General features: G+C 54.1%; 1 protein-coding gene across 2 annotated transcripts in view; it reads right to left on the bottom strand.

The window, feature by feature from the left end:
• The window catches only part of MYO18B (myosin XVIIIB), a 78,123-nt gene that overhangs the window by 16,092 nt on the left and 41,401 nt on the right, over positions 1 to 20,630 (bottom strand). For both annotated transcript variants that reach the window (XM_076352521.1, XM_076352522.1), the window contains exons 33-39: positions 18,341 to 18,445; positions 15,177 to 15,323; positions 11,126 to 11,239; positions 10,629 to 10,745; positions 9,807 to 9,890; positions 8,469 to 8,606; positions 7,445 to 7,630 (exon numbers count right to left, since the gene is read on the bottom strand). In XM_076352521.1, the coding sequence (XP_076208636.1) occupies positions 7,445 to 7,630; positions 8,469 to 8,606; positions 9,807 to 9,890; positions 10,629 to 10,745; positions 11,126 to 11,239; positions 15,177 to 15,323; positions 18,341 to 18,445 (891 nt within the window). The remainder of the gene's footprint in view (positions 1 to 7,444; positions 7,631 to 8,468; positions 8,607 to 9,806; positions 9,891 to 10,628; positions 10,746 to 11,125; positions 11,240 to 15,176; positions 15,324 to 18,340; positions 18,446 to 20,630) is intronic.

The following is a 20,630-nucleotide window of genomic DNA, read 5'->3' as shown; positions in this document are numbered from 1 at the left end:
CATGTTGTGACTCAGTTGCTGCAGCCAGAGCCAGCCGGCCACTGCTCTTCACCACGTGCGAGAAACCACGCACGACGCCGATCAAGAGGCTGCCGGGGACTGGAGTGATACACCGCACTGCGGCTGGACCTTGGGGGATGAAAGGTGACTTGCACATCATTTTGCCTGTGTTATTCATCGTTAATGGCCTGTTATCGGAGCCCCCGTGCTCCGGCTGGCGCTGATGATGACGGGGAACCTGGATGGCTGCTGGGGGGGCTGCAATCAGAGGAGCTGCACTGATGAACGGGGCTTATAAAGCAACAGCTGCCAGGTGAATCAGTCCTTTCTACCTAATCAAGGAGGGGACAAAGGCTGAAGCAGCTGCCCTCACGCTGCACAATGCCTGGAGAGCAAGGCAGCAATTTTCCAACTGTTTATGAGGTTTCTTCTTCTGCTACTCTTTAGCCTCCACAGGGATATGATATGCATTGCACTGCAAACTGATCTGGGGGGGGATTTCACCCCCAACCACACACATATACCTCAGCCAGGCTGCTCTTGCCAGCCTGCCACCCACCAGGAGCAGTGCCGGGGCTGCCCCATGGGAGTCCAGTGCCTCCCCAAAAGATGTCCCGCAAATGGGGGGGGGCTGCTTGCTCAGGATGGGAACCCCACAGCCGCTGGGTCAGGGGCCAGCACTGGAGCTGCTGACCAGGAAGGACTGCACAGCCACTCACATCAGCCCTTGGAAGCACGCTTCCTCCTTCTCCCACGGAAAAGCAAGGATTATTGGCTTCTCCCTTGCAAAGCAGCAGATACCAGACTTGCAGAAAGCCCCAGGGCTCCTGAAAGGAGCTACGGCTACTGCCACAAACCAGAGATGGTGAAGCAGAACTAACGGTCCTTTGCTTCACGTGTGTGTTGAGTTTTCATTGAAAAGCTCTACTAATTTCTTTCCTGCCTTGCAGCGGTTTGGAGCAGCCCTACCCTATCCGTCCTCCTGGCCAGCAAGGAACCTGCCCACACACCCGGCCGTGGCACGGGGAGCGTGGGGAGAGACGGGGACATGGCACCAGCTCTGAGCCCAGTGAAAAGTGCACTGGCCTCTCAAATGGGGGCCGAGGGCACTTCTGCTACATGGGCTCAGGAGCATCCTCTGCTGTTAAACCCTGGTCCCTGTTGGCACCAGCATATCCGGCTCCTTCTACCAAACCAGTCAGTCACTCACAGCAGAAACCAGCCTGACCAGCTCAGAAACCCCGGCTGATGTATATTTTATAATCAGTAAATAAAATATACGTTCTGCCTGGTTTTGCATACATTTCCAAATTAGATTCTCCCATTCACAGCGTATCGGTGGACAGATCACCCCAGAGCACAGCGCTCCCCAAACCTAACGGCACCGGTCCGCTGGCAGCTCAAAAGCATTTATTTCAGAAAGCTGAGGTTAATTTCTGCTGACAGGGAGCCTGAATTAAAGGCTCTCTCAAGACAAGGGGGACAGGAGCTCACTTGGCAATGGTCAGCACAGAGCAAACCCATGCCGAGATGTTGGTGCTCACAGCCCAGACTCCTGCTCTCGCCTGGGAGGGCTCGCAGGATGCTGCTGCTGCGCATCCATGCTGGAAAGACCCTGACAACATGAGTTATACTGCAAAAAAATTAATTCCTACTGCGAGTGTCAGAGCCGAGTGCTCAGCAGCGGGTCTGGCCTGCTGGCCGCCTTTCCCTGCGTTTGCTATGGCCCCTCTGCACCCGTCCTGACCAAAGCCCCTGCAGCCCCCGGACCACCCGCCTGCCCCTCTCACGGCACCACCCACTCCCACTGCGAGGGATTGGAAAGGAAGAGATTTGGGTTGGAAAGGAAGAGATTTGCTGCACAGGGGGAGTATCACTGCCACTTCGTGGGTACCCAGACAAGAGAAAGCCGAGGGAGGGGCGGTGAGGGCACAGCCCCCGACACCGTGGCACCCCGCCACCATCACGGCACGGCAGCAGGACTGTCACCCGGCAGGCAGCCAGCGCCACGGCGGAAGAGGCCAAGACAAGCGTGGGCTCTGCACAAGGCAAGGACAGCCAGCAAGGACAGGAGGAGACGTGGGCTAGCAGCTCCCAGGGGGGCTCCCCGCTCTGGAGGGGGGCTGCCGCCCCGCTCTGCCCCTGCACAGCCGGCAGGCGAGACCCCGCTGCCCACCGTCTCCCTGAGCATCGCTGGGGCTTCCTCCTGCAGTTCGCCAGCAGTCTTTTCCAACAGCCAGAAAAAGATGCTCAAGCCCTCGGCAGCCTGCGCGGTGCGAGGGGCACCAGCAGGCAGCTGGAGGCATTTCAGCCCCTGGGCAGAGCCCACCTGGAAATAGGGGGAGAGGGGACGTCTCAGCTGGCAGCTCCCTACCTCCTACCCCCACCCTCCCCCCGGTCTCTCCACATCCTGGAGAGATTGCTTCTCTGGAAAAGGATTTCTAAAACCTCTTTTTGTTAAGAATTTCTTTTTCATCTAATTTTGTCTCAGAAGCATTTGAAGATAAGTTAAAAAGAGCTAAGCAAAAACACTAGTGAAATAATTTATGGGACTATAAAGGATGCCAAGGCAGGCACCGCAGAGCATCCAGCACCGCGTCCTCGTTGCCACCTTTTATTTTTGTTTGTGGTTCTGCTGTCACAACATAACCTTTGCAAGCTCCCATCCACCTGAAGTGAAGTGTAATCTAATTAGTCCAATTTGGACTGCTTCTATTTGAATAATTTAGCATACACCTGCAGTATTCATCAATGATTATTATTTTTAATTAAGTAATTAACTCACAGGTTTTCAGAAAGTTTGAAGTGACAAAATTTCCGTGGTTGAAGTCTCGAGTGAGATGGGGCGAGCGGCTCTTTCTGCACTCGCAAACACTGGCGTTACCAGTAATTGGTATGAGCAGTGAGAAGTGCTGATGATTTCCTGAAGAATTTACTTCTTCAATGGCAAACCAGAAATCACACGTCTGCTGTACAACAGGCCTAATTAGCGCATATGGTCAAGTTTTCACTCGTGGCTCCTCCATCACCCAACTTCACCTCTAAGAACTGGCTCCCTTTGATGATAATTGTCGTTACTCTTAGTCAAAGTCATTAGCTTTTAAAGAAAAGAGCAGCTCGGAAAGACCCAGGCGCGGGTGGTGCTGGGGTCGAGGGCTGCGGAGACATCAGAGGGTTTGGCTGGGACCCTGCTGGGAGCTGTAGGTTTGCCTGGGCGGGAGCGCAGCTTTCCCAGCTGGAGGCACAAACAGCTCCCACTTCGCTTCTCAAGTTCACTGAAAGCACCAAAAAAATCTTTAAAGCTTGCAAATGAAAAAAAAATCATAGAGATCAGGCTGTAATGTGCTACAGCATGCTGGATTGCGTAGCGATAACAGGGCTGCATTACAAAGGAGATCTGCTATCATAAGAACCAGAAAAAAAAAAAGGTTATTTACACTGTGACTCTCACCTTTTAAAAAAAAAAAAAAGTGTGAAGAATATCTTCACACCTGTACTTCAGTTTTCAGTAAAAATAGTTAATTATTATGCTGATGAATTTCACAGCTTCATTAAAGAAACCTGATTTTAAGATAGTGCTCGCAAGCCCCCCATGGCATGCCCCAGCGGCGGGGGCTCGGGGGCATTTAACAGAGCTGTCTGTCGGTCCAGGGCGCCTGGAGGAGACGCAGAGAGTCTGGCCAGCTCCGCGGCACGCGCCTCTTCCAGCTGGGGCTTCATCCCAGCAGGATCAGCTCCTGCTTTTCCCTGGGCTTCTCAGCAAGGTGCCCCGGCTCTCCAGGGCAGGGCTCCTGCCCGTGGCTGAGCTCCCATCCCAGAGCTCCCATCCCGGCCTCTAGCAGCCGCTTGATTTCTCCCATGAAATCCAAGCTGTAGAGGCAGCTCAGTCATCGGCAGCACAGCCGTAGGTACCCCTTTACAGTAACATGAGCTTCTTTAAGCTTTTTAGCTATTGCTTGGCAGCTCCTGGAAGAATTACTCTCTGGAGGAATTAGTCCATCCTGGCTTGTTGGCAGTTCACATCTCCCCCCTCTGCTGCAGCAAACCTGCAGGCAAGGAGGGAGATGCTCTGCCAGAAGCTCTGTGAAAACAGACCCATCAAGACAAGACATGGGACAGGGTCCTCAAGCAGCGTCCCTGCCCCTGCCCCTGCCCAGGGCTTCCAGTGATGGCTGTGGACACCCAAAGCAGCTGAGACAAGGCCTCTTGCAAACATACCCTTGTCTCCCCGATGCTCATAATGGACCATCTACCCATCTCCAGCATCATCTCCAGAGCACTGAAGCCAGGAGCTGGGCCCAGCACCCAGCACCATCCTGCCCTAACAGCAGTGTCTGGAGGGAAATCCCAGCCGGTGGCTGGTCCCAGACACTGACGGCAGCTCATCGCCCCACACACCCCGGCCCCACAGCCCCTGTTCCATCCTTCCCTGCACCGCACCATGCAGCTTCACCAGGGGACGCTTGTATCAGGACGAGCACGAGCGCCTGTGCACACACGATGAGCAAAGAGACCAGGGCTTGTTTTTAAGCTCCCCAGGATTGACTCTAAGTTGGAAATCCATCTCTCACTTCTCGCTATGACTCAGTTTCTGCTGTGGCCCGAGGAGACCAGGCAGCTGGGTCTAGCCTTTCAAGCTCTGGGTGTCAGCGCAGCAGCTGAGAAACGAGGAGCTGTTGCAGGCTGGGATCCAGATTTTATCAAAAGAGGAGCTACAGCTCCATGGAGGAAATTCAGTACATGCAACCGGAGCAAAGACAGAGACAACCAGGGCCAAGTACTACCCCCACCATTAGAAAACATGCCTCCCTCGCTGCGATGGCACCGGGCTTGGAAAGTGTTCAAAACCCATTCTTCTTACAAAATTCATAAGGCAGAGCCATCTGCCTGGCAGCCAGCTCTCCAGCTCCCATCCCTGCTTCTTGCTGGATTTTCCCTGCTGCCTGTGAATGGCATGAGTCTGCCTCCCAACTGCCCAAAGCCAGGTCCAAAATGAGGGAGGGGTGAAAATAGCTGTCCTGAGCCTGACTGAAGGTACGGGGATGGTGGGACAGGATTTTCAGGTGCTGATAAAATGATAAATACGACTGATAAATACCACTGATAAATATGAGCTGCGAGAATAAAATACCTTCTATACAGGCACCAGCTCTTAGGACCCCAGGAAACAAGACGGGATTTCTAACCCAATCTGTACAATGAATTTGTCCCTTCAATGCATCGCTTAAACCCTGACAGTGTGTGGCAAGTCCACAACCTCACGACTGTTTATTTAAATAAATTTTAAAAAATTGTTAGGTGCAGACCATGACTTAAGTAATGTTAAGTTAATAATTCATGTGGTATTTATCATTGATGGGGGATTTAACAGGAGCGGAGCCGTAAGTGGCTTTCTATTAACTATTGATGCTCTCCGCCAGCCGCTCAACAAGCACGGCTGGGCTCTGCGATCACAGCTCTCCTGCGATGTTTTATTTAAGCGCTGTTAAGAGTACACACAGTCTGGGTGAACGCCTCTGCTCCCGGGGAACGCCGCGGCAGCCCCTGGCTCCCGATGCGGCCGTGCCGCCATAGGCTCACAGAGCCCCGGCTCCCGCAGAGCAATCGCCCTGACCAGCTGCCAGGGGCCGGCGGGGAGAAACCCGGGGCTGGTGTGATGTGTCTGGGGGAGCTCACCCACTGCAGGGCTGCCTGGCTCCTTCCTCCTGCACCCACTGCAGCAGATGCCAGAGAACCCCAAATGTCTGGGTGTCTGGATAAAGCCAGACTCCTCAGTATTGGCTTACAAGTTTGTCTGTTTATGGGGTTTTGTGTCTTATTCCAGGGAGGTGCCTCTAAAATCCCTTTCAGTCTTCCTTGCAAACTTCATTTGTGGGAACAGAAGTGTGCTAAGAAGACCAAGTATCTTGCTACACTCATCATTCCCATCCCCATATGAAACATTCAAAAAGCTTCTAAAAATATATGCACAAATACAAAAATACAGTTAAAAGAACCCACCCATATCCTAACAGACAGCGCATCTGTGTTCCAAAACATCGCATTTATAACAAAGCTGCAATAAACACACAGTTATCATAGCAACTGAAGCCGTGTCTCGCTCGGCACCCGCAGGGAAAGCAGGGGATCCGGCCCCAGGGTGGGTTGCTGCAAGCCTGGTGGGCAGCCCTGCAGCCCAGGGAGCCGCTCGGCATGCCCGGGGCTGGAGGGCACACAGAGCGCACCCAGCAGAGCATCTCATTTTAAAATCTCACACCTCCGAAGAGCATCGATGGCTGCATGACTCCGACCCAGCGGGGAGACTCGTTTTCTGCCTGGGGGAGGGTGTCCGGCAGCCAGAGCTGTGCACAAGCTCATAGGATTCAGGCTGGCAGAGCAAGGACAAAGCCTGTTCATGGCTCAGGCAGGGGATGTGGAATAATTCACACTAAAGCACCATTTCCCTTCAGAAAGGCTGGCAGCCTCAGGGTGAAATAAATGCTCAAATCTCCTTGATTGTTAAATAAAAGATTATTGATAAAATAACTGCTTCTAATGTGGCTGTGCTGCCAGCAGAAATGCAATATCTTTCAATTACTGCTTGGAAGCAAGGCTTTCCTTTTGTTTACTGGAAAAAAAAAACAACACAAAAGAGATGCTCGTAGAGGACTGTAAAATGAAGGTGAATCTATTTTTGCCGTACTCTAAATCCGGTTGGGGCTTTGCGCGCACAGAGCAGGTTAGCTGCTTGTCAGCTCCGTCTGACACGCTGCGGTGCCACAGGGGAGTTATTTGGCTGGAGCCGGGAGTGCGACAAGGAGCTGGCGCTCCGGCTGAGCCCCAGCACGCTGAGCCACGCGGCCAGCTTTCGGCACGTGTGGGGCTGGCAGGAGGACGGGGCATTTCCCCCGTGCCAGGAGAGCGCTCGGCCCCACTGCGGTTCTGCCTGACACAAGGAAAACCAGCACAAGGAGGTGCAGAAATGACCTGAGCAACTTCTCAGCATTTCTTAGAGCTGAGCAGGCAAAGCAGTCTCCTTCTTGGAACAAAACACAGAGCAGAGGGACCGCCCAGGCTGCCAGCCCAGCTATGGAGAAATGAAACGCAAGGTGCCTCAATAACAGCTTCAGTTCAATGGTTTGGGGCTGTGAAGGGATTCACTGCTCCTCCAAGCGCTCCTCGGCTCCGCTCACCAAAGCCCAGCCTGACACTCCAACATTAGCAAGACCCAGGGCAGCCATGGGGGAGCAGCCCGGGAAACACAGCTGACCTGCGTGGGGGCCAGCTAACAGCAAATTGGCCAGCTCCATCTCCAAACACAGAGCACACAAAGCACCACGCAGAAAATGACTTTTCTGGGACCTTCAGGCCAATCTGCAGGTTACGGAGAGGTAACCTGCAGCTGCAGCAAACCCCCGCCATGGACCTGGGGCCACGCGAGCCCGCGGGGGCAGCACCCCCTTACCAGCTCCACACGCCGGCGGCTGGACTCCAGTTCCCTCTGCACCAGCTCATCCATGTCAGCCTTCATCTCCTCCATCCTCCTCTGGTAGTACCTGGTGGTCTCCTTCTCCCGCGCCTCTGACTCGGCCGCCTTCTCCAGCTCCTCGCCCATCTTTATGATGCTGTCTCGCAAGCGCAGCACCAGCACCTGGGGAGGAGGGTGCGAGGTGAAGCAAGGGAGATGGAGGTGAGGAGTTACAAAGCATCGCTTGATGCTTGTGGAGAGCACTCCCTCCCCGACCCACGCCACAGAGCCAGTCACTATTATCATCATCATTATCAAGCATCGCCCTGAAACCTTGCAAGTGGCAGCAGCTGCCTGCAGTGGGTGCAGACCCCAGTTACCCCAGCCCGTCCCTACGCCCAGCTCTGCACCCACCACAACAGGCAGCGCCATCTCCCAGGGCCACACCACATCCCCCGGGGCTCCCACAGAGCCGGCTGCTGCTTTGGGGGCACAAGATCATTTTCCTTGGCCCCTGGGCTGGGCTCATTTGGGCAGCGTGACTTGGGAAAAGTGACAGTAAAAACATATCCCAGGGCGCCAGTAGACGTGCTGATTAATGGGGACAGTGAAATATTGTGATCAAGCCTGATGTCCTGACTTCTGGATGATGCCAGAGCAGAGGGATGCCTGTCGGAAGGGTGCTGTGATGGATGTACTGAGCAGTCAGCACACACCATGCTCTGTGTCCGGAGGCAGGGACTGTATATACCTCCAGGTGTTTATAGCACTGGGCCCACTGTTGGCTTTCAGTAAATGCCACAGTGAAGCATGTATAGATAATGGCAGCAGCATGAAGTATATGGACTGTCCACAAGCCCAGGAGAGCTGGCCAAAAACCCCACCTGTCCCTCCCCACCCTTTCCCAGGTGCTGCTTCTCCCCAAAGCCGAGGCAGTCGCATCGCTGTGCCCGCCTTTTGCAAGCAAGCTGCATCTCCCCGGGACTCTGCATCCTCTCCGCAAGCAGTGAAGAGGTGGTACCTCAAAGCGCTTCATCTGCACAGCCTGGAAGTCCAGCTGGCTCTCCAGGTCGCGGATGTGGGCTTCTTGCCGGCTGACGATGGAGCGCTCAGCTGGGCACTGTTCCAGGCGCACCGCTCTTGCCTGCGCTGCCTGCAGCTGGGTGAGGACAGGCTGCGTTAGCACCTCTCCAGCCCCTGACCCACGCAAACACCTCCCGGTCCCTTTCCCAGATCCCCCACCAGTCCCTCTCCTTGGTGTGACATGCACCGAGGATCTCTGATGGCTCCTGAGACAAAGTGAACGTGCAGGACCTGGCTTAGGCTGCCAGGCACTATGGAAAAGCATTGCCTTTGGCTTCCTGAAGGACTCCCTGCTGTTAATACCACACAACAAAAGCATGACACTAACAGGTATTTTTGAATGAAAAATGTGCCAGCAAAACGACGCGTGTCTGGGTCTCTTTTGCTTTTCTCTTCTCAGCAAACTCTTTGAGGACAGCAGGCATAAAAATTCCCAATTTACCCCTGTGTGGAAAGCTGCCTGCACCAAGTCGTTTCTTCAGCCGTTACACCAAGATCTCCAAAGCAAATTGCCCTTTTAGCAATCCCGGTACAAGTTTGGTTCAGATTTTGTATTTATTTGACCTAGAAGTACAAGAATTTGTCTTCTTTTATCTGGTCTATCTCTAAAGCACCACCCGCTCCACCTCAGAGGGAGCGAGTCCTGCTTCTGATTCCTGGGCAGCTTAGCTACACTCCAATAAAGCACTTAAGTTAATGGGATTACTCATGTGTTTAAAATTAAATCCATGCACTCCAGGAGGGCTGGTGCAGCCGCAGAGGTGAGGCAGAGCAGCACCTGCCGGCACCCACCCCAGAGTCAGCCCCATCCCAGGGTCAGCCCCATGCCGAGCTTGCTCAGCCCCACGGGGCAGCTCCTGCCACGGCACCAGCAGCTCGGGAAGGGAGGAGGGGGAAGAGGGGCTCTCCATCCCGAGAGCCTTGCCAGGGAAAGCTTTCTCCAGCCCAAAGCCATTGTTGGCAGAGCCCCACAGCCCATCCTGGCCCCGTCCTGCCCGTAGGGTCAGGGCTGTGGGCGTGCAGCTGGCAAACAGCGGTTTCTGCACCGTGCTGCTCTCGGGGGCACGTACAGCACATTACGAAGAGGAGAAGAACCTGACCATGTTACAAAGGACAAATGGCTTTGTACCACCAGGGTAGAGACTTGATCTGATTTCAGACAAGAACACGGCATCCACGACTGGCACTGGGGATGCGCCGGGCACAGAGACATCAGAGGACGGCCGGATGGCTCTCACTCCTCAGCTCTGGGTGCAATGGGCTAGGGAGTAATTACCTTCTCCTGAAGGCTCTGCTTCTCTTTCTTCACATCCTCCACCTGTGTCTGCAGCTCCCGGATCTGAGTGATATCCGTTGCTGACTGCGGAAAGAGAAAGCCCAGCAGTGGGAGCAGACCCGAGGGCTTGGAGCAGCGGGCACGTGCCACAAGGAGTGTGGTGCCGAAGGCTGGCTCGTGCCTGCACCTCCAGCAAGCCACTCCTGCACTGGACTGAAGGAGCTTAATTCTCCTGACTCAATGCAACTTTCCTAATTTTTGAAACAAATATTTGTAGATCAGGACAGAAACCATGTTGTCAAGGTCATTTCTGTCCTCAGGGTCCTTTCAGTTACAGACTCCCGGCTCCGTAACACCACTGCAAGGGGCACCAGACTGTGAATTGTCAGTCTTGCCAGCCTACCCCTGCTCTACTGGGAGCTTTGGGGTCCCTCAGCTCCAGGTACAATCCTTTGGGAGAGCCTGCCTTAGTCTGGATATTGCGCAGAAAGCCCCAGGGCTGTCTGTCAGCATTTTTTAAGCTCTGCATGAGAAAACAGTGAAAGAAAGAATTCAAAAGGATCCAGACAGGGATGCTGTAGGATTTCCCAACTATTGAAACAAAAGCCAAGAGACCTCTTGAAAGAAGACTCAAAACTACGGGTGAGAGGAGATAGAGCCATGAGCCATTCCTTCCTCTCATCACAGCATCTGCTTCCTGGGGTCCCCAAGCTGCTGTGCACTGATGGGGACTGCTGTTTGCTCTCAGCCAGGCTGCAGGGTTTTCCAAGCGCCCTCCCGGGGTGGGGGATGCTGCCCAGCCGCCACTGCCCTGGCTCCTACCTGGGCGATCAGAGCCTTGTGCTTTGCCATGAGTTCGTTCAGGTCTTCCTGGTCCTCGTCGATGCGTTTCAGGAGGTCGGCTCTCTCGTGCTGCAGCTGGTACAGCTGCTCATCCACCTGTGGGAGGACCCACGGGGCCACTGGGTTGTGAATCCCACAGGGGACCCACTGCACAGCACTGCCCGGACCGCGACATCCTCTGGGACACGCTGCCGCCAGCCTCCAACCCTGTGCTTGCACCGGGAGAAGCAAAGGGAGCTCCTGCATATCTGCAGAGGGGGACTGTGGGATGCTGCACCCTTTTACGATCCATTGCTGCGCCCTTATCCATCCATTAAGCCACCCGGGGGCTGTTGTTCCCAAAGAGGCTGGGTGATTTAGTAAATATGCTGATTATTGCTGATTTAGTATAAAAGCTGATTATTGCTATCAAACACGAGGAGGTAGGACTGTGCCGCTGCCCTCCCACCTCCCCAGCCCCGGCTGTGTCTCCGCACCAGGGTCTTGTTTCTGTTGAGGGTCTCCAGCTCCGTGTGCAAGTTCTCCAGCTCCAGGGCCGCCGTCTGCTGGGACCTCTGGGCCTCCGCGCACTTTGCTTTGCTCTCTTCCAACTGGGAAAAATTGAGGGAGATCATAATTAAAGGAGCACTCGGTGCCTGCAGAAACCACGTGCTGATTATGCTGTTCCCCTTGCCGCACAGTCACGTCTATTTACACTTCAGTCCCAGAGCATTTTCCCCTGCTAATGCACATGGAAACTCGACCTTTTAAAATCATCTGTGCTGCTTTTCAGCCCGTCTGCTCTCAGTTTACAGTGAAAAGGGCTTCCTTGGCAGCTCCCAGCACACTTAACTGCGGATCCTAACACCACTGACTGTCCTGCTGAGTACTGAAGTAAGCCCCTCAATCTGCATACCCACCCTCTGCCTTGGCACTGCCGTGGTGAGGTAAAGCTGGGATCATTAATTTGCAAAATTATGTGAATTACATGTAATTCCTGATTAGAGCAATTCATGATTCGGAGTTTGCAAATGGGCTTTTCATATGGCATAAATTGCATTTGCAAATACACATGAAATATCACGTTTATAAATGCTAATTTGCTCTCAGTTTTTATAGCTCAGCCATTAAGACTACAATGATCTTAAATGGGCTGCAAATATCTGGAAGATGCAGTGTCATCCCAAAAACTCACACTGCCAGGACAGAGGAGTTTACGTAGGCTGTACCTGAACATCCAGTTCCTTCCCTTGCTCGCTTAGGTTTCTTTCTTTTCTTTATGACAAAGAAAACAAAGAAAACTAAACCCCTCTGCCTGCTGCTCATTTCCCATGCCCGGTCCCCGTTCCCCTGCAGAGAATGCAGAGGTCCCGGGGGGCAACGGGAGCCGCTGTGCACCACAGTGAGAGTTTGAGCATTTTAGGCTATTTTCTCAGGGTTTACTCATCTTTTTGTACTCTCCCCCTCAAAAAAAGGGGGATTACAAAGTACTGCAACTGGAGCAATCCTCAGCTCATTTCCCTCAACTGTTTGGGGTGATTGAGACCTACTTGGAAAAGCCGAGCAGGTAATTTGCTTCCTCAGTGCCTAATCTGCAGAGGAAATGGAAGTCGTTTTTCCCTTAAAGTCAATGATTCTTTTTATATACCTGGCACAGTGCGATCTCTGAACGGCCGTTTCCCAGCCCTGCCGCACGGCACCGGCTCACCGGCCACCTTCCTCGCCACCTGCCTGCTGCAAGGGAGAGCCCTGTGCACGGCGGGGGGGGGACGCAGCACACTGCACCCCAAGGGCTGGCCATGCGTGGAGGGTGACCAAACACTGCCACTGCAGCCAGCAGCAACAGAAACCTTTTCCCCCTCCATCCCAGGGCCAGAGCAGTGGCCCTTCTGGGGCATGTGGAAACGGAGGGTTCTGATCTTCAGCCTCTACCATCCTTCCTAAATTGCATCCCCTATTTTTAACTCCTTCGGTGAGAAAAATCAGGCAGAGAACATGTCCTCCACTGCCACAAGGCACAACGCTGACAGCTCCCACCAGCAGCTTCAGCAAAACCTCTGGAAGCAAACACGCATCTGCCCCGAGGTGCCGTCGTCCCACCACTGAGGATGGGGCGGTGGCTGGTCTCTGCCTCCTGGGACGACCATTTCCATCTCTGAGCCCTTCTGCCACCCCTGCATGAACCAAGGAACGGATGGGAAGAAATAACCCTGAACATCGTTGGGTCTTCAGCTACAGTACCAGCCAGAAGCTGCTCACCATGGGAAGTATAAAGCTCTGGCATGGAGACATTTAGCAGTTTGAATCATGCAAAACTGTTATTTAAAATGATGTTCCTGTGTCCAAACCCAGCCCGTGCTGATGGATTGTCTAGTCAGTCTATTCATACATCTGCAGAGCCACTCTCACAGCGACACGCACCGTGTTCCCCTTTCTTCCACCAGCTGAAAAATAGCCTTTATGGTTTGCATAAAGCTCAGGCAGCCGTTACTGAGATGACCTGAGCGATAGCTGCTGGGAGACGTTAAAGATGCCAATCTGACTGACTGCTGGTTTTATGGCCAAGGGCTTTTCCACCTGCCCAGCTTCAGGCTCCTCCAGAAGCAACCCCATCCACAACCAGCTCCTGGGACTGGCCTTTCCCCTGCCATGATTACACTAAAACTCCAGATAGTTTAATCAGAAACACATCTCCAGGACCTCTCATTAAATACCAGCTTCCATTTCACTTCGTGTAATGGAATTTTCCCACTTGGGAAGAATAAATAGAAATCTCCCTCAAAAATGTATAATGTATGAACTTCTGAACAACATTAGTTTGCTGTGCTACACCATCTGTTAAATACCTGCGTAAAATGGATGCTTCAGCCTTATTAAGAAACAATACTATATTTCTAGCCATATGGATTTTGATTAACGGAAATGTAGCATTTTAGCAAAGTTTTTATTCTTGTGGAGGTTTGTGGGCTGGTGGTAGGATGTATTGGCTTTTGAGAAAGTTGTCGTGAATGCCATTAGAAATCGTTCACATTTAAAGGACAGCGTAATCATGAGGCCTTTTTAACACATGCAGAGCCTCAGTGTTGGCGGCACAGCAAAGGCTCAATATTCCCAATATTAAGGCTTTCTGCTCTCCTTCTCCAAAGCATGAGGCAGCCGGGCAGAGGCCACCCACCGAGGGAGCCGGGAAGGAGCCGGGGACAGACTGTATGGTACCGCAGCCACAGGCAAGAGAAAGCAACCTCCTGCACGAGCCTGCCTCGCTGCGGGGACCAGGCTGCTCGGGGAACAAGGTGTTACTCCCCTAGCAAGACGTGGCTGTACGCCACAGGGACAGCCATGCTCGCCGGGCAGAGCGAGCGCCCCGGCATTGCCACTTGGTCCCTCGGATCAGCACGTGGAAGGGGTCCCTCAGCATCAGCCCACTGCAGCAAGCTCCAGCGCTGAGTAGGACCCAGCCCCGTCAAGAACACCAGGGGCTGGGAAGAGCAAAGCAGGGGCTCTGCATCATCTCCAGCCCCGAAGCCGGATTTGGGAAATACTGAGGGATTAATTGTTAAGTGTAGCATTACAGCATTAGCTCAATAATGTTTAAGAGAGAACTCACGAGTGTCGAAAATGGCCATTCCTGCTGCCTGCTCCGGCCATGGCCATACCCTGCCCTGGCCATCCAGGTCGGTGGTACAGGCATGGGCACGGGCACGGGCACAGACATTCCGGCAGCCACGTCAGGCTGAGCTCACCTTCCCCTTCTCCCTCGGCACAGGTGGGAACAGCTGCTGCTCACAGATGTTATTTATGCAGAACTATTATCTCAATTATATATGTATGTTGTTGGAATCGCTCATGCCTCCCGATTAGTTTGTTTCCAGGGGAAATGTACAGTACAGATTAATTACTGAGTGGTTTCGGAGGACCGGCATCGTTAGCTCAGTCCCGATGCTCGGCCTTGTGGGATGCATGTGCATGGCCAGCCTGGGGATGGACAGCCCCGTGCCACCCCTGTCCCGTGGCAGGGCACCCCGCGGACCCCAAGCTCAACCTGGGGCTGAGACCGTCTCCGGACGGTGGCGTGGTGGGCACAAGCATGGCACCCGCCTGCAGCCGCTCGCCGGGCCGCTCGGTGATGGCTGTGAACTGCACTTAAACTATGGCAAATCTGCTGTGATCACTGCTCCTGCCTTACAGCATCCCTATGGCAACACGTCCCGAACGCAGCGCCTCTGGAGCTCCTTATTAGACAGATAGAAAATGTGCTGAACAGAAGGTAATTAACAGGGCTGTGGGAAAAAAAAGGAAAAAAATACTTAACCACTGTTGGCTTAATTACAGAGAAGTGCTCCTTACAAGACAACCCTCATCAACACAAGAGGCACTTCTCACCCTGGCCTGGGCAGCATGATGCTTGCACAGCACAAGGTCACCGCTCGCCCCGCGCACAATTAAAACCAGGAGATCTGTAAATATTTCTTGCAACTTCCCCTTGGCTGAGGTAAAGGGTGATGCTCCAAGGGGCAGAGAGATGCCCGCACACCCAAAGGCATCTACCTGCTTGCGCAGCCGCTCCAGCTCCTGGGCACCGGCGCCGGGCTCCCCGGGGGCTGCCAGCAGCAGCTGCACGTCAGCGAGCAGGGCGCGCGTCCGCCGCAGGTCCCGCCGCAGCCGCTTCTCCACGTCGAAGTCGCGGTGGCCGATCTGGGGAGGGGAGAGGGGGTGTCCTGAGCACTGCCGCCCCGTTCCGCCCCACAAAACCTCCGTCGGAACTTTCCATCCCACCCCAAGGCATTCCCCACACAATTTGGGATTAGGGAAATATTTTGGTAATGCTGAAGTCACGATGCAAGAAGATATTAAATATCTATGTATATATATTGCAATTTTCCCTCTTTATCAAATAAAAATAATTCAATAGTTAAAAAAAGAGAAGAAAATAAATTACATAAACATCAAAACTGGCAGATTCCACCAAAACACCATATTTTTTTCCCCACCAGAAAGCTGTTCCTCTGAAAACATTAGCCCACCCCAGTCCCCATCAGCCGCGTGCCTGCCCAGCGACCATCCCTGCAGCCAGGGGAACAGCCCAGCCTCACAACCGGGGGGCACAGGCAGGCACTGCGGGTCCCCAGAGCCATAGCGCCCTGTCCTCGCAGCCACCGGGCACTGTCACCCCCCTGGGAAACCACCTGGCCGAGGGGTAGGGTCAGAGAGGGGCAGACCCAGAAGACGCGAGTCCAGCGTCTGTGCCGAGAGCTGGCACAGAAAATGCAAAAGTCATTGCGTGAAAGAAGAAAAGCCAGAAAAAACCCTCTGCCCCTTTGGGGAAAAGAGTGTCAAAGGCAGGAGAAAGTCAGCCCAAAGGGGAAAGAGAAAAAAAAATGTGAAACACTGATGAGGAAAGCTTCATTAGGAGTTATTTACACATCTCTAATGCAAAGCATCTGGAGTCCCCATCAGCCACGGAGGGACGTAACCAATGCTGCTGCCTTCGTTGCGGGAGGCAGCAATCTCTTGTGCGTGAATCCCCAGCAGTGCTGGCGGAAAATAACTGCTGGGTGATTTTGGAGGCTCATCCCCGGGCCATGTGGTGTCACCACATTACTCTGAAGCCTTTTAAAGAAGGGAAGTTGGAAGCACCTTAAAAAAAAAAAACCCCGCTACACTCCCCCCGAAGCTGAGAGCAACCATGGTTACGAGGATAAAAGAATTAGAAAAACACCAGATAAACAGGGACATGGCTTCAGTGCTTGATTTCAGACTAATTGAAATATAAGAGCATTTTCCATTTAGTCTGTTTACCATGACTCTTCTTGTTTCAAACCTGTTCTCCTATTTTCTGTTCACTGGCTAAAATTAATTGTGCGGATTTGACCTTGTAATCTGGTTTAGAGCTGGATCCAGAAGTCGCTGGCATCTCCATTTCCTTAATTAGTTTTCTGGGTTGGCTTTATTTTTTCTTTTTTAATAAACTGCTCTGAAGCACACTGTCCACTGTAAATCAGACAGCATTTATAACAACACTGCAGCGGAGCAGATTTGCTGTCATCCCTGCCATCCCTACAGACTGTATCTTGAATGCCGTTCAGCATCATTTTCCCATAGCTCAGGGTCTGCCCGCCGCCACAGAGGATGGATTTTGTACTGTAACTGGAAGCAGCAGGTACGGCAGCTGCTGCCACCTCCCACCATTGCAGCCCGGTGCTTTTTAAGTTACAAAGCTGGGATTTCATTTAATAGCTGCTTTCAAGGCTCCGGTCACATACACTATAGCAATACCCAGATACACTATGCCATCTCCCCTTCCCCTCTTGGCGGGGGCCAGGGGCTGCCCAGGCAGCGCCTGGGGACAGTCCCGGGAAGGAGAAGGTGCCTTTCCTCGAGATGCCCCCCCGGGTTTGCTCCGCGCAGCTCCTGCTGCCTCCTTGTCCATCTTAGTTCTCCTCCTCCAAACAAGAGGGACGTGTTGGACTGAGAGGCAGTTATAATAATACCCTGCTTTTATACAGCAAGATTTATTCTGACGGTTCCCAAAACATTTTATAAGCCAGGAGCTGGGGGGACGTTATGGATAAGCCTCGTCAGACTATTTTGTGTCTACTTGAAATATGCCCGCCATTTCAGTGTTGCAAAGCTCCCACATTCATCCCGTTTAATGAACACATGCAATTGCCAGGGCCGGTGAAATGGTGAAATCCAGCCAGCTTGTGCCAATGGCCGGAGGATGCGCTGCTTAATTACCACAGCTCCAGATAATCAGTTCCTCCTCTCCTGCGCGTGCAGGGTGAGTTGCAGGGCGATTGGGAGGCATCAGCACAAACCCAGCCTTGCTGAGCTCTGGGGAGCCCTGGGGTGCAGCAGCACCGAGATGGCAACTCTGAACCGTGCCAGGCTGATACTGTCCTCGGCCCTGGCAGCACCGTGGCCCCTGGCAAGGACCAGGCGGGACCCTTCTTTGTCACCAGAGCTCCTTCAGCAGGAGCTGGTGCATGAGGCGGCCTCTGGGCCTGGCTGCTTGGTGATGCTAAGTAATGCCCAAGCCGATAAATGCTGCTCAATGACGCTGCGTTCAGCCCCTCGCCTTCTAAATTAACAGGGAGCAGCTGTGTGTGCTTTCCCCATTACGTGCACTTCAATCACTGCCACAGACACATTAGAGAGTGAAAAAGGATTTGTTCAACAAATGTGTCTGGGACAGAATTCCTCTGCAAAGAGCAGAATCTGAGAAACTGCTTTTCTGGGCCGTTGGAGCTGCTCCAGCGTTAGTCCTGGTTTGTTTGACTCTCATGAAAATACCAGCAAAAAGCAGATCCCTCCCCCTGCTTAGATAATTCTCCTGTAGAAAAGCGAACAGTTCCCCTCCGTGGGTCCTTAGTGGGACCGGCTGTCTCCTATATGATGCCTGCAGTCCTGAAACCCTCCTGGCACCCAGTGCCTCCTGTGGCACACGCCACTGCTCTGACGGGTGGCGTTTGGAAAAGGCAAGGGATGGAGGGCATCACAGCCAGCTGCACGTGCGTGAACAACCAAGCTGTTGCCCCATCCACACACATGCACGCGTTCACGCTCCCTTTTTTACGGGCAGCGTTTCGAGCCAGGGCACAGCCAGCAAAGCGGCTTGGCTGGCTGGGAGGTAGCAGCAAGGAAAGCAGAGCACGCTTCTCCCCGCCGGCAGCCCCACCAGGCTGGCCCCAGGGCAGACACCGTCCTCTTACCTGCTCGCACAGGGTGCCGATGAGCCCTTCCAGGTCTTGCTTCTCATGCAGCACCATCTGCTTCTCCTCGTACTCCTGTTCCAGCTGCATCTCCAGCTGCCGGAGCTGTGCATGGGAGACAACCCCAGCCACGTTCAGAGCTCGGTTGCCCCCCGCCAAAGCCCCGTGTGCCAGCAGGGCACAGCTACCACCACAGCAGGGACCCAGGTGGCCGGGCAGCCCCCGGGAGAGTGTGTGCACCGAAGCCTCCCATCACTGCAGCCGGCGCTGGGGACCAGGACCAGGCCACGTCTCCTGGAACCCCTGCTACCCTCCAGGCAGTGCAACTGCTCCTGGCCAGGAGGAGCAAGGGTTAGCAGTCCAGAAGCCTGCAGGACTTTTGGGGACACGATGGGCTGTTTGAGCTACCCCACCTGTGAGGCATGCTCAGATGTCCCTAAGGGCTGTCCTTGCAGTTCTGGAGCAGTAACAGGGGGCCTTCAGCCAAGCTAGAAGAGGGTCGGCTCTAATCCCTCCAGGTTTCATTAAGACATCCTGTGACCATGAGCCAGGCAGCATGCTTCTTGCTCCAGCTCCCCACCAGTGAGGAGGTGGCAGTGGCCTCGCAGGGCAGAGCATGCCGTAAAGGCAGGATTTGCGCTGCTCCGGGGAGCAAAGGGAGCCTCAGAGCCAGCACTGAACCCAGGAGCTTGTATCCCTCTGCCTTTGCCTCTGCTCAAGCATCGCTGTCCCACCGCACTGCAGCAACAGCAAGTGCTTTGCAGGAGGGAACCAGACCTCAGGCAGCATCGCAGAGCTCTGCTGTGCAGCTGTGAGAGGTCCAGCAAGTCCAGCTCGAGGGGGTGGGGGGGGTGGAAACGTGTTAACAAAGCAAGCCAGCCCATTTCACAGCCTGCTCCTCCCCTTGCAAGCAGCTGTGTGGCTGTGCCCGCAGGAGTGGACGTGCCAGGCTGCGATCGTGGCACAGCTCCCCAGCTGTAGCAATCAGCTGCTACAGACCCAAAACACCACAAAACGTGCTTGTGCGTGGGCAGCTGCCCTCTGCCCCCCGCCACTATGGGCAGCAGCCCTCTGCTCCCCGCCACCGCAGGCAGCTCCATCCCCAGGGCCAGCTGGGACTCTGCCGCACCAAGGGCTTGGTTTCAGCTCAGGAAGAATCGCCGCTTTGGAGCAATAATCCTCAGAGCTTCTCAGCACTTTCATATCTCTGGGCCAGACCAAGCCCCAGCCGCCTCCTGCACCCCCAGCCACTGCTCAGAAACAGGGTTTAAAAAGGGAATGGGAGCAGGCTGCTAAATATCGCTTGCTCTCTGGAGTGTCTCTGCCATTTACTCATTTGGAAAATAATACTTGGGCCATGCAGGGTGAGGGAGAGAAAGGATGAACGACACCCCATCGGTCGAGAGCAGCTGCAAGGCACTGCATTTCCTTTAGCGGTGCTGGCACTACCTTGCTCTCTGCACAGGGCAATTAAACAGGCAGAGAGGTGCAGAAGGGCGGGGAGGACCCCAGGGAGGACCCCTGAGCAACGCATCCTCGCGACCAGCCCAGAGCTTCAGCAAAAACTGGCCAGTGGAGATGGGGAGAGAGCAGCACTGAGCTGTTGCTGCACCATCCAGCAGAAGGGCAGCACCGTGGGAAGGCAGCGCAGTGGGAAACGGCAGCGCTTGCACCTGGTGGCAGCCCCCGGGCAGCCCCCCGTGGCATGCAAAGCCTTACAGCTTAGGGCACGGCTATGTGCTGACAGGAGCAGGAGGAGCAGAGATTGCCTCGTTTGCCTTCCCACTTGTCCCACCTTCCTAAAATAGCACATGCAAAGCCCCACCGACCAGTTCATTAAGCCTCAGCAATGTTAATTCACTATCGACAGCCACGTATGCCCCAGGCCTAATGGGAACTGGCTGCTACCACACAGCCCCACATCAAACACCCCAGGGATTTCGGAGAAATTGGAATTTGTGTTTGCAAGCCACCAACCTCGCAGCCTTGTTGGAAGGGTATTTTCTGTTAATTATTACCGCACACGAAGCCCTGGCTGGCTGGAGTTGGTGCCCTTGGCGTAACACTGGTGTTAGCGGGAGCACCGTGCCCGTGCGCTGCATCACACGTGGCTCTCACACACCATCCCCGACAGCCGCTCCGTTGCAACAAGGACTCACGCCTGACCCAGACCCTGATTTTGCACCCGGGGCTGCGACGGGGCTCATGCCAGGCTGGTGGTGGGAAAGCAGCGCTTGCCCGCCCTGCCGCTCCCCAGGGAGGAGGGACCCCTGGGAACAGCTCCTCCTCC

This window comes from Aptenodytes patagonicus, chromosome 15 (genome assembly GCF_965638725.1).
Source record: "Aptenodytes patagonicus chromosome 15, bAptPat1.pri.cur, whole genome shotgun sequence".
Classification (NCBI taxonomy): domain Eukaryota; kingdom Metazoa; phylum Chordata; class Aves; order Sphenisciformes; family Spheniscidae; genus Aptenodytes; species Aptenodytes patagonicus.
The sequence above is the reverse complement of the archived record's forward strand: the minus strand, read 5'-3'. Positions and strand labels throughout refer to the sequence as shown.